General features: G+C 53.8%; 1 protein-coding gene across 2 annotated transcripts in view; it reads left to right on the top strand.

The window, feature by feature from the left end:
• Positions 1-13,229, top strand: part of CMIP (c-Maf inducing protein) — a 234,427-nt gene that overhangs the window by 189,726 nt on the left and 31,472 nt on the right. For both annotated transcript variants that reach the window (XM_079908012.1, XM_079908013.1), the window contains 2 exons: positions 5,886-5,948; positions 8,603-8,683. In XM_079908012.1, coding sequence (XP_079764138.1) covers positions 5,886-5,948; positions 8,603-8,683 — 144 coding nt within the window. The remainder of the gene's footprint in view (positions 1-5,885; positions 5,949-8,602; positions 8,684-13,229) is intronic.

The raw sequence follows: 13,229 nt of genomic DNA, 5'->3' as shown, positions 1-13,229 counted from the left end.
ATATTCTGGAAGCTTCAGCATTGCTGGAGCATAAAGCCTAAGGAAGTAGGAAGCAGGAAGGCAGAACTTGAAATGGAAGTGAGAGGCAGAGCTTTGTGTGCCCAGGAAAGGACCTGGAACATTTACCTGCCCAAGAGGTCCCGCAGCTGCAGCCTTTGACACAAGGGCCACATCCCAGACACCGTGCCCCTCTGAGCTGCTTTAGGGCTTCAGGAGCCCACCCACTTGGCCCTGGCCAGCCCGGCCTGGAGAATCACCCTCCATGCTGCAGCTGGGTCCTGTGGGCACCAAAGGAGGTGAGCCTTAGGGCTTTTATCCTGGAGAGTAAAGGCAGCAGCTTCTGTGGTGTCGCAACCGCAGTGTCTGGCGCATAGCAGCTGCTCAGTGGGTGTCTGCTAAGAATATAGAGGTTTTTCCCATGCTCCGCTCTGACGACCCATTGCCTCCTCTTGCTAGAACAGGGGCAGCATCAGCCTGGACCTCCCCAGTCACCCACCACCACGTTTCTCTGGCATGTTATTAATTAATAAATTCACTTAACAAAACATTCGTTGACATGTGAGGACAAGTATGTGCCAAACGCTGGTCTCTGTTGCACAGACAGAGCCACCATTGAGGGATTACTGTGTGCTGGCGGGACCTGACAGATAATCCAGAAATCACGTGGTCCGGGCTTGAGATTCGTTCAGGGTGTTAGGGGAGCACAGAGGGCAGGCACCTGACCTCCTCTCTCAGGGAGGGGACTGGGAGGGGTATGGAAGAGCGCTTCAAGGAGGAGGTAAGTGAACGGAGTCTTAACAGGTGGATAGGATGCTCCTAGGAAAGGCAGTCCAGGCAGGGAGCCCAGCACAGGCAAAGGCAAAGAGGCTCTCGCTGGTGGAGAAGCGGGCAAGGACGTGGGTGCCGGGGAAGGAGTTGGCATCTTCCCCTCCTGGTTGGCAACACCTGTGGGTCCCACTGTACACCTCAGCCCTGGAAGGAGGGTCAGGGCTTTGGACTTGGGAGGTGCCGGGGAAGGAGTTGGCATCTTCCCTTCCTGGTTGGCAACACCTGTGGGTCCCACCGTACACCTCAGCCCTGGAAGGAGGGTCAGGGCTTTGGACTTGGGAGGAGCCTGGGAAAGGAGTTGTGATCTGAGAAATCCAGCCTGCATTTATTCAGTTAATTTGACTGGGCTGACCCCTTAATGGGACTGGGCTGAGCTCCCCTGCTCAGTGGGGATGCCTGAGAACAGGGAAGAATTTGAACTCAGGGTCTGACCCTCAGCCGCCCGTTTTACAGCCTTGCTTTCAGTGTTCTCTATTACCAGTGCTGTTACTATCGTGAAGCCTTCTGTAGCCTCCTTTCGTTCCAGCCATTACATTTTCTGATTTGACCTGTTGGCAATTAGTCTTCTCCCAGTGGGGCTTGGTTTTTGTTTTGTTTTTTATGCACTTATTTTTCAAAAGTACTTTCACAAGTAATTTAAGTTGGTTTTATTCAACCCATCAGTCAGGCATCAGTGCCGTGGGTAATTGTTAGCTGGTAACAGCTGGCGTGTCACTGGACAAGCGTGGACCTGGAGTTCAGACTCTGGCGGCGTTCCCACGTGCTGGTGAAGAATGTGGGCTTAAAGCTGAGTGTGGTTCAAGTTCAGAGCTGAGTGCAGACCCTGGGCTCACCCCCTACCAGCTGTGACCTTGGGCGAGTAATGGAAGAGCTTTTAATTTCACTTAAAATATCTTTAAAATATTCTTTAAAGTACTTTTGTAAGGATTTCATGAGCATATTTTCATTGTTTAAAAAAAAAAGAAAAAGATTTCACCCCATCCCAGCGGCCCCTTCAGAGGCAGCCCTGGAGGTTTTCATGGGGTGGCAAACCCACGGAGACAGACACAGTTGTGTTTTTATTTTTTGCTTTTAACATTAAAGATGCGAAGCTTGATGTGTCGTCCTGTGTTCGATTTTTCACTTAACAGCATGTCTTGAAGATTCTTTCGAGTCAAGACATGCAAGCACATGTCTAACCCAGGGTTTCTCACCCTCGGCAATGGTGACATTTGGGCAGGGATGATGGTTTGTGGTGGGGCCGTCCTGGGCATTGTAGGATGTTGTAGCATCCCTGGCCTCCACCCACTAGAACTCCACCCAGCATTCCCCTGTTGTGATGATCGCACTGTCTCCACACCTGCTAATATCCCTTGGGAGGGGGGCAGAGCTGACCCTGGTTGAGAACCACTGTTCTACCCCATACTCCATTCTTTCCACTGGCTCTAGAGTATTTGTATTTAACCAGATGGCCATCAGATCATTTCCAGCTAACTTGACGCTCTAAGCCTCAGTCCCCTCATCTATGAAATGTGTGTGGTAACAGTGCCGTTTCCTACAGGACTGCTGGGAAAGTTAAATGGGCTGACACACCGAACATGCTTGGAAGAGGGCTAGGCTCATAGCAAGATGCCACAGAAACATAAAATCTTCTTATTAATAATACGATCTAAAATGATCCTTACTCTGTGACTGGGGCAGGCCTTGTAACAACCTCCCTGACCCTCTGTCTCTCCATCTGTACAAATGGAAATCACTACCGCTTGACCTCACAGAGTTGTCGTGAGGATCAAATGAGATAATAGCTGTGGAAGCGCGGAGCCCACGCCTGACGCCCACTGTGGGCGCTTAATCTGTTCCCACTCCTTTATTCTTTGATTCATCCCTGTGAAAGAGGTGGGCCCAGCTTGACTGAAGGGGCTGAAGCCAGGAGGATACACCCTGCACGTGATCCTTCCTCCCAGAGGTGGTCCCAGAGCTCAGTGTGGGGAGCAGAGCCGCGGGCCAGGCAGCGACTCGAGGACTGGGGGAGGCCCTTGCCCTGCCCCGCCACCGATGCTGTGGCCTGACCTCTCCCTGCGTTCACCAGCATGGGCAGCAGAGAGTTCCCACCTGACAGGCTGGGCGCTGAACTTCTGAAAATGAGCGTGCAGAGCCCGAACTGTGAGCCCGGCCTACTTTGGGGTGTTTCATCGTCTTTCATTGCCCCATTTCTCCTCCTATGGAGTTGTCACGAGATGGGTTGCTCGTTTCCTGGTCGTGTGGAGAGCCCGGGCTGAGAAGTAGCATGGGGAATAATTCAGCCTCCTGGGTCACACACATGGCTTCAAATCCGGCCCCAGCGCATTCTCACCATGCGACCTTGGGCAGCAGGCTTCATCTCTCTGAGGAGAGGGCAAGACGCACACCCCGCTCCCAGCACACAGTGAAGATTAAGTGACACGGCACAGCCCAGAGCCCAGCACAGGCAGTGCCTGCAACAGCTACGGCTATTGTGGGTGTGGCTGTTGGTATATTATTATCATCAGTGCAATGATTGGTCCACGTAGCTGCGGGGGATTGTGAGAGGGTGGTGGGCTCAGCCTTGCAGTCAGGTCGGAGCCCACCAGCCCCCTTCCCACACTGTCGGGGAGAGCTGCCTGTGGTGATGGACATGCTCTCCATCTGCGCTGTGCATTGCAGTGGCCACTAGGTTCATGGGGCCGGTGAGCACTGGAAATGCGGTCAGTGCGTCTGAGGAACTGCACTTTCAATTTCATTTCCTTTAGAATCGTTTCTTGGGAATTCTGTGGCGGTCCAGTGGTTGAGACTCCGCGCTTCCACTGTAGGGGGCACGGATTCAATCCCTGGTTGGGGAACTAAGATCCCACAAGCCATGGAGTGTGGCCAAAAAAAAGAAAAGAAAGAAAGAAAGAAATCGTTTCTTCCATGTCAGTTACAACGGGAAGAGTTGCACGTGGCTAGTGGCTACCGTGTTGGACCGCCTAGCCCTAGGCGAGTGAGACCCTGGGCCCCCTCTCCACTTGTTGGTCAGCCTGACCGTTGCTGCTGTGAAGCAGAGACTCAGCTTTTGATGATTCGTCTTCCACATAATGGGGAAGATGGGCCGGTGGTCATCCCCCTACTGCCATCGAGCTACGTGTTCCTTCCCCTAACGGTCCTGAGACAGGCGGAAGCCCTCCCCGAGGGGTACCCACCCACATCCAAAGGCCCTGCTTGCGGGAGCAGAGCCAGGAGACCCTCTGAAACCAAGCAGGCAGGGTCTGGGCTACGGGGCTCAGTGATGGGGAGACCCTGTCATCACAGAGCCTTCCTGAGGAGTCAGGCGAGTCCAGTACGGTCCCCCTGTGCTGGTGTCAGTGACAAACTGTACTCCAGGCAGTGGGCTTATCCCAAGCCTGAGACACCAAAGCTTCTAGAGTTTTCTCTCATCACCTCCCCCCAGCAACCCTGTGAATTGGTAACTCTAGTTTTCCACGTTTTGTAGACTAGAAGACGAAATGTCCAGAGAGGCCGAGCTGCTCACTCAGTCACACAGCCCGGCAGTCTCGGTGCTGGGTCCTGGGTCTCCCGTTTCCTAATGTTGTGACCAGTGTGGAACTGGGTCCTGGGTCCCCCATTTCCTAATGTTGTGACCAGTCCACAACGAGTGGACTTCACATAGGCATTAACCATCCATCCCATAATGAATGTTTATGGAGAGCTGGCCTTACCTCAGGCTGGGAGAGGCACTTTACACCAGGGGTTCTCAGTTGGGGCCGATTTTGTCCCCCAAGGGGAATTTGGTGATGTCTGGACATAGCTTTTTTTCCATTGTTCCAATTTTTTATTTGAGTTTGAAATTTAGCAAAATCATTAAAACAGAAATTATGGAAGGGGCAGAAAAATCAAGAATCAAACACCATCTGAGCCATGGGAACCTTGCATAGGAATGGCAGTGGGAACAGGTAACAGTGTACAGCTGGCCTAAGAAGGCTCGGTGGTGGGACTTCCCTGGCAGTCCAGTGGTTAGGACTCCACACTTCCAATGCGGGGGGCGCGGGTTCAATCCCTGGTCGGGGAACTTAGGATCCCACACGCCATGCAGCGCAGCCACATTTTTAAAAAAAAAAAAAAAAAAAAAAGACTCGGTGAGGAATGAATTCAAGGGGCATTAGAAATTCTAACCTCCCTTAATATAAAATGAAGTGCATCTGGAGACAGGTTTTTTTTGTTGTTGTTGTTTTTTGCGGTACACGGGCCTCTCACTGTTGCGGCCTCTCCCGTTGCGGAACAAAGGCTCCGGACGCGCAGGCTCAGCAACCATGGCTCACGGGCCCAGCCGCTCCGCGGCATGTGGGATCTTCCCAGACCGGGACACGAACCCGTGTCCCCTGCGTCGGCAGGCGGACTCTCAACCACTGCGCCACCAGGGAAGCCCTGGAGACAGTTTTGATTGTCATGGTTGGCTTGGGGGTTGAGAGCAAGGATGCTACCAGCCATCCTGCAGTGCACAGGACAGCTGCGCTGCAGGCAAGGGCCAGCCCCAGGTGCTCACAGGGCCAGGCTAAGAAGCCTTCTCTGCACAGACTACCTCCGCTCACCCTCAAAGTGATGCTCTCTGGTCCACCTTCCTGGTGGGGACCACAGGGTTAAGAGAGATGAAATAACTTGCTCTAACGGTCACATCATAGCAAGTGCCTGAAGCAGGACTTGCACCCAGGACTCTGCCCCCAAAGCCTGGGCTTATGACCACCATGCGTCCTGCCTTGTAGGCAGGCAGTATGGATCCACGGGGGACGCGGATGGTCATCAGCAGGTCGTGAAACCCCTAAAGCTGCATGCATCGTTACAGATGGATATTTGTAGGGGGCGGCCCAGAGATTTTATCAGCTTCGCAGTAGGAGCCACGTACCCCCACACACACACACAATTTAGGAGCTCTGGCTGGCAAGTTAGAGGATGGCTTTTTTGCCCAGAGGGTGACAAGGAGGTTGTGCTTTCCACCGTGAGTTAACTATCTTACGTAGACACCCCCACCCCCACCCCTACGATTCCTTCCGAGAGATTCCGACTGATGTTTGTTCCTTTTCTTTCAGGCAATCGCTCCTTTGCTGGAAAACAACCATCCACCACCAGATCTCTGTGAATTCTTCTGCAAGGTATGGCACTGCGGAAGCAGGCCTGTGTTTTCAGGAAGCAGCCTGTCTCAGTATGTGCATGGCAGGGGCTGGTTTTGCAAAATTTGCTGAAAACCAAACTTAGGCCCTCCCCCGGCCCTGACCAGGTCAGGGCCCCTGACACAGCCAGAGACAAGCCAGGCACCCCGTTCCTGGGTTACAGCCCCCTCTCCGCCAGACAGGTGATAAGCGAGACCCAGGGTCAGACCAGCAGGTCAGGGAGGAGCATCAGAGTTTTCCTTGGAATGTCTTCCTGGCTGTCTTGGGAGAAGTTTGCAGCAGACTTTCTGAGCTCCTGACATCAGAGCTGGGCTATTATTATTAGCCAGGGCTCCTGTGAGCACCGGCCGGCCCACAGTGAGGGCACAGCCGTGGGGCTTTCCCTGAACAGGGCAGGCAGGCGGGGGATGCCAGGTGAGCTTGGAGGAGCCCTGGAGCAGGACATCCAGTCCCAGGGACCCCACGCCAGGCCAGCCTTGCAGTGGGATCTACGTGGAACATCCCCAGAGCACGTCAGGGACCAGGCATCCCCCGTCTGAGAGCACCTTGGTGGCCCGGGGGCTGGACCAGCACACAATCCTGTTTGATCCTTTGCTGGGTGATTTTTTTTTTTTTTTTTCCTGTACGTGGGCCTCTCACCGTTGTGGCCTCTCCCGTTGCGGAGCACAGGCTCCGGATACGCAGGCTCAGCGGCCATGACTCACGGTCCCAGCTGCTCCGCGGCACGTGGGATCTTCCAGGACTGGGGCACGAACCCGTGTCCCCTGCATCGGCAGGCAGACTCTCAACCACTGCGCCACCAGGGAAGCCCCTGGGTGATTTTTTTTAATGCAGTGGTCTGATGTCCTTGGAAAGTCGCAGGGCCTGGCTTTGCTGCTTTCCCAGCGCTCCCCTGCTCTTCCTCTCGCCGACCCCCTTCACCGAGCTTGTTCCTTCCACGGCCACACACCGTCCTTTGGGGGTGTGGGCTGTGTGCACCAGTGAGACAGGCGCGTGGGGTGGCAGAGCAGGCTCCTGGGGACCTGCTGGTTCTGGGGTGAAGGGGACCGTGGTGCACTTATTGCTCCTCTGTCCCCTTACCCAGGGAGCATGTCCTCTGTGTGTGTTAGGGGACGCAAGCTTTAGGGAGACAGGATCACATCATCCTCTTTGGCCCTGTCTCTCCAACAGCAGACCTTTCCCAGCGACCCACAGAGCAGAGGGTGGGCCCAGCCTGCTACCTGAAATGCCCAGGTGCATCTCTTAATGTGGGCGTGTGCCAGTGCATGGCCTCTGGCCCACGCGGGTGAGCCCCGAGTGTACAGTTGTGTGTGTGTGTGTGCAAGAGCGTGTCTAGGCATCGGGCCCTGTGCTGTACCAAGGCCCCCCTCCCCCGTGGGGAACAGCTGCGGAAGGAGTAACCACTTGGTGGGACTGCACACAACTAAGACGGGCCTTCTCTGCCCCCAGCACCTGGCGTTGTGCCCCCAAGCAGGGCAGTCAGGTCACCCAGTGTTTGGGCTCCTGAGAGAGCAGCCAGCTGCTCCCTTACCTGTCCCGGCGGGTCATCTCCTCTCGCAGTATTTTGTCCCATTTAATCCAGACCTGCTCCTTGTTCCCCTCTCAAGCTGGGTGGTTTCTCCCAGATCTCACGGCATTCAGACTTTTGTTCTAGAACAATGGACCTTTGTTCAAAGTAAATCATACCTGAGGGTTCCTGGTAGCACAGTTTGAAAAACAGTGATGTGGAGGACACCATCCCTTTTGGCATTTCCTGATAGAACTCCCTGGGTAGCTGCCCTGCCGTTTGGAGCGAGGGGCCCAGGCCCAGGGATCGGTGAGACTCAGGGCTTGTTTTCCCTCGGGTTGGGGGGGGGGGTTGGCGTTGCAGCCTCAGCACTTCCTCCATCAGGCAGCCCACCCAGAGAGGAAGGCTTGAGGGAACAAAGTCGCCTCCACCGGGTCCACTTGGCCAGCTCTCTGGACACGTCCAGGCAGCCTCTCCTGCCAGACTTGGAAGCCAGGACCCCGAGATTTGGGGAAAGTTTACTTATCAAGAATAGTCTAGGATTTCTAATATCCCAACAGCACCTTCAGGCCCAGGCAGGTTTAAATGTGGTGGAGCACATTGTCTGTTCCACCCGAAGGCCATCAATTTCACTTTGAAAAACAAAAACCCCATGCCGGTGAGATAAAATACGTCCGAGAGCTGCCTGCGGCCTGCACCCTGCAGCCAGCTGATCAAAGCCTTCAACTGAGAAGTCACAGAATTTTCGAGATTCTGGCATCCAAGCACTAACCCCCGGTATTCTTGCACCTGATTTTCAAGAGACTCTGGTAGACCCCGAACCTTAGCGCTGTGGGGATCTTGCCCTGTTCAATAGGATTGTGTGGGAACGGACTCCCGTCTGTACCCCCTGAAACAACCTCAGACCGTCAGTCAGATCAAAACAAAAAGCAAACGGAAGATCCCATCCCCACCTCCTTCTCTCACTCCCCCAAAATGAACAAAAAGGTGTGCAGCAGTATTGAGCAGGGGAACCCAGGCACCAGAGCCGGGCTCACTGCCACGAGCCACGGACCACGGTCAGGGCTTCCGCAGGCCCCGGCTGGACCCCGCCAGGCTCGGCGCTGACCATTTCCTCCTGCCTCCCCAGCACTGCAGAGAGCGGCCCCGGTCTATGGTGGTCATCGAAGTGTTCACCCCCGTGGTCCAGAGAATTCTCAAGCATAACATGGTAAGTTCCCCCGACACCCGGACCACAGAGCCAGGGGAGGGGCACAAGCTTCCAGTCTTTAACTTTTCCAAAGATGTGGGGATGGGGTTGGCGGCTGACGGCCAGGGACTGGGCTGGGGATTCTGTTGCACCCTGTGGGTTTTCGTGCACCCTACCCGGCTTGGTTCTGTTTTTTGCTCTTAAGACAACAGGAGGAATCTTTCCACGGTAAGAATGACAAAAATCATGTGGCTGGGGGAAAAGAGATAGTTGTGTAGGGACACAAATAATATCTGTAGAAACTCAGCCCTCGAGGAAGGGGAGGGAACTCCTCACTCCTTAAGAGGGGCTACCCATAGGAGCGTCCATGGAAAGGGCGGAAAGAGGGCTGTACAGTGCAGAGACCTGACAGTCGTGACCTCAGCCAGAGGTCAGGGTCAACGTCCACAGTGTTAAGTCACAGTGCGGCATGTCCCCTTGGTATGATGTGAGGAGGAGGGCCCTGGACCTCGCGGGTCTTCTCTCTCAAACCCACCACCTCAGTCTAATCATAACAAAAACGTCAGACTAATCCCAGCTGAGGGCCATTTTACAGAACACCTGATGGCCCTCAGAACTGCCAGGTCATCGAACACAAGGAGAGTCTGAGAAGCGGTCACAGCATAGAGGCCCTAGGAGACGTGATGAGTAATTGCAGTGGAGTTTTCTGGATGGGATCCTGGGACAGAAAAAGGACATTAGGGGAAAATCAAGGAAATCCACATAAAGTATGGACTTAAATTAGGTTAATTTTAAAAAACATAGGCGCAGAATTTCATTGCGCACTCAGTGGTCCAGGCTCTTGTAATCTGCTGGCCCTTTTGCATTCTGTGCTCAGTCCAGTGAGAGCAGCAAATGTCATTGTTTTGTCTGTATTACACATGGGGAAACTGAGGCTGAGCAAAGTCCTCTAACTGGCCCCAGGGCCACAGCTGGGAATAAGAACAACTAGTGCCTACTCTCAGGTATTTACGGAGCACCTTTCAGAGCCGGATGCAGTGTGACGCTCCAGTGTATTATGTCATGTGACCCCCTTGACGGCCCGTGACCTCCTTCTGCAGATGAGGAAGTGGAAACCCAGAAAGTGCCGTGGGTTCCTCCCGGAACCTCTAGGCAGCTGTGATTTCTGTAGGTTACTCAGGGCCCTGTGGGCAGGTGTGGTCTCTCATGAGTGGTGCTAGGGAGCTGGCAGTCTGAAGCAAGGGCTGGTGTTCCAACAGGCTCTGCTGAGCCAGCCACCAACCTGGACTGACGTCGCCTGGGTGGCGTGGAGGTGTCTGTGTCATTGCATCACACGTTGGGCCACTGAATCGGTTGTGGGGTGACCGTGACTACTGCCCCCCCCACCCTGTCGAGAGGCAGCATGTGAAAACAGCTCTGAAAAGGGGTGACCTGCTCACAATTTGGTTTGTGAGGTAGCCTTCCTGTCTCGACACCAGATCCCCAAAGAATAGTACATAACCTACCCCCTTCCCCAGTCAGGAATGGAAAGTATGACACATGCGCCACTCTCCCCCATCCCACACCCCTGGCAGACATCATTAGCTGATTACAGCACTCCTCCTGCAGAGACCAGAGTTAGCTTCAGTCTTTCTCTGCACAGCATTCCAAGCAGCCACTACCGGTTGTACCATGTTGGTACCCTACAGATTCTCTTTACCATTCTCCCTGAGTGATCACACACCATAATTAAATTGTTGCTTATTTCTGAGATCCTCCTTAATTTGAGATAAACGTATTTCTTGTTTTCTGAACAAGAACTAACAAAGAAACTCCCCTGGGGGATGGGTGTGTGTGTGTGTGTGTGTGTGTGTGTGTGTGTGTGTGTGCGCGCTGCCTTAATTTAGGCTTTAATCGTTGCAAGGGCACTCTCTGGCCTGGGCCAGCTGGGAGGAAAAGGTCCCTGATTGTTAACTTTCCCCCCCGTTTGTTTGTTTCTTTATTTATTTATTTATTTATTCTTGGCTGCTTTGGGTCTTCATTGCTGCGCGCGGGCTTTCTCTAGTTGTGGCGAGCGGGGGCTGCTCTTCGTTGTGGTGTGGGGGCTTCTCATTGCGGTGGCTTCTCTTGTTGTGGAGCACGAGCTCTAGGCGTGCGGGCTTCAGTAAATGTGGTGTGCGGCCTCAGTAGTTGTGGCGCACGGGCTTAGATGCTCCGTGGCACATGGGATCTTCCCGGATCAGGGCTGGAACCCGTGTCCCCTGCATTGGCAGGCAGATTCTTAACCACCGCGCCACCAGGGAAGTCCCCTGATTGTTAACTTTAAAGTCACTGTGGATGTGGTGTGAGGTGAGGGCCATGCCCTTTCAGAGTCCAGAGCAAAGGTTCTGGAGTTTCTTTTGCAAAGGACCTTCTCTCATCACAACACGTCAGTGACAGAGCCACATCCCCAGGGCACCCCTGGCCAGGGTCCATGCCTCCTCAGGTGCGTAAGCATTTTTGCGCATTCCATGGTAGTCAATAGGCTGTTTAATAAGGGTTCTTTTAGGACATCTGACTTCAAAGGGGAAAATGTCAAATTTCAGGCAGCCTCCCAAGGCTTAACCATACAGCATCTCCCTTATACCTGGTTAGTTTTATGGGCCTGGAGTGTTGACTGTGTAATTTTCTGGATAAGAATCAGAACAGCTACAAGGCAGATCCAGAATTTATAGCATCTTTTGTGGCCTGGCAGAGACCGGGGACCCTCGGGCATGAATGCTTACTTCACTTTTAAAGAACTCCCCCGTATGGTCCCGGGCTCTGGGGATGCTGTAACGCTTCACGATCCCACTTGCTCTTAAAGTCCACTAACTACACACTGAACTATGTCAGAGAACTGTAGACAGGACAGGGTGGGGGAATTAGGCCCTCCTGCAGAAGAGACAAATGTGACTGTGGCTCACACCAGGCACGGGAAGCGCGGCGGGCCTTCGGTGTCACCCACTTCACACTCCCTAAACCTAAGTGATCGGCCGGGACAGCGTTTCGGAGCTGGCGTGGGGTGTCTGGTCACTGCCTGCCGCCAGCCACAGACCTGTCAGCACAGCCTGAGCCCTGACTTCACCCCACATGCAGTGTTTCTCAAGGACACGCTTGAATGTTTGGTAAATGGGGAAGGTCACACACCCCCGTGGTATTCTGGGATTTCAGACCCTCCTCTACTCTCAGAGTGCACCTTTTGTCACTATATCCCGTGTCCCGTTTCAGGGATGAGCAAACGGAATCTAGGTTAAGAGTCTCGAAGAATGTTACTCCTTGGGCCACAACAAAAACTAGATACAAATGGAAGCACCCCTTAAGTATGTCCCCCTGGAGATTCTAAACAGTTTGTTCAGCTGCTTCCCCAAGAATGATCACGGATCCTGTGCCCACATGCCACTCATTGGCGTGTTCTTGTGGCAGAGGCGACAAGAAGATGTGGCTGTGGCCTCTAGTGGCCCGTGATCTGACCTCCTACTTTCCAAAGGCAACATATTTGACTTTGCCAAAGAGGCAAAATGTCCCTCACCCACATGTTAAAAGGCCACCAGACCCATCTATAATGTTAATTTCCAGGGAAATGACCTTGACTATCCAGAAATCTAATAACAAAGATAATGGCAGTTAGCAGGGCTTAGTTGAATCAGTTTTCATAGAATTATAAAACGTTAAGGGTGGAAGGGGCCTAGAGATCGTTTCTTCAGCTCTCGTTCCACAGTGGAGACAGTGAGGCCCAGAGAGGGCCGTGGCTGCACAAGGCCACACAGCTTTCCTGTTACCCTTTTCCCGGGGACTCAGGGACTCTGGGCAACTTCCTCAGTTTGAAAGCACAATCAAGCTTCCATCTTCTCTTCATGCAGGGGCCCCATCCTCTAGCCCAACGCTCTGTGTGTGCGTGTATGTACGTGTGTATTTGTGGTGTGTGTGCGCACGCACGCGCCTGCGCAGATCCTTCTGAGCTTTCTCGTGGCTTTTGCTGCCCTCCTTATGCAAAGGCATAACCCTAGTAGGCAGGATGGAAGCAGATGAGCCCCCGTCGTCTTGAGGATACTAATTCAGCCTCTCACTCCAGGTTGAAGAAGCACCAGGCGCTCTAGAAACTCGCTCCTGTGAGCTGGCAGGAGGGCGTGGGCGGGCCGTGTTCTGATCTGGGCTTTCCCCAGGACCCGCAGGATCGGTTAGATCTACAAGGAAAGTCTCCACAGGCTTTATTTCAGATTAGAGTCTGATCCAGGTTGCTTTTTATTAAATGGGTTCCCCCTGAGCAGGGGCAGGAGAAGAAACAGCGGAGTTTGGAGACCACCAGGCTTCCCTCCGATGTCTTACTGGTCAACCTCATCCCCACACCGTGACTTGCCCTCCTGGCCGTTCACAGCCCAGCACGCGCGTTCAGAAGTCCAGTGACGTGGGAAGGGACGCGGTCCTTTCCTGGCCCACGCCCTTCTCTCCTGCACCGCCTGTGCTGCTTCTGCTGACGAGTCCCCGAGCCGACAGCCACCTCGGACGTTGGCCTTTCCCCTCTTAGCTGAGAAAGCAGGGGGCCCAGAAACTCTCGGGGGACGGCACA

The sequence above is a fragment of the Stenella coeruleoalba genome (assembly GCF_951394435.1).
Source record: "Stenella coeruleoalba genome assembly, chromosome: 20".
In the NCBI taxonomy this organism is placed as follows: domain Eukaryota; kingdom Metazoa; phylum Chordata; class Mammalia; order Artiodactyla; family Delphinidae; genus Stenella; species Stenella coeruleoalba.
This window is presented reverse-complemented; position numbering and strand designations above follow the sequence as displayed.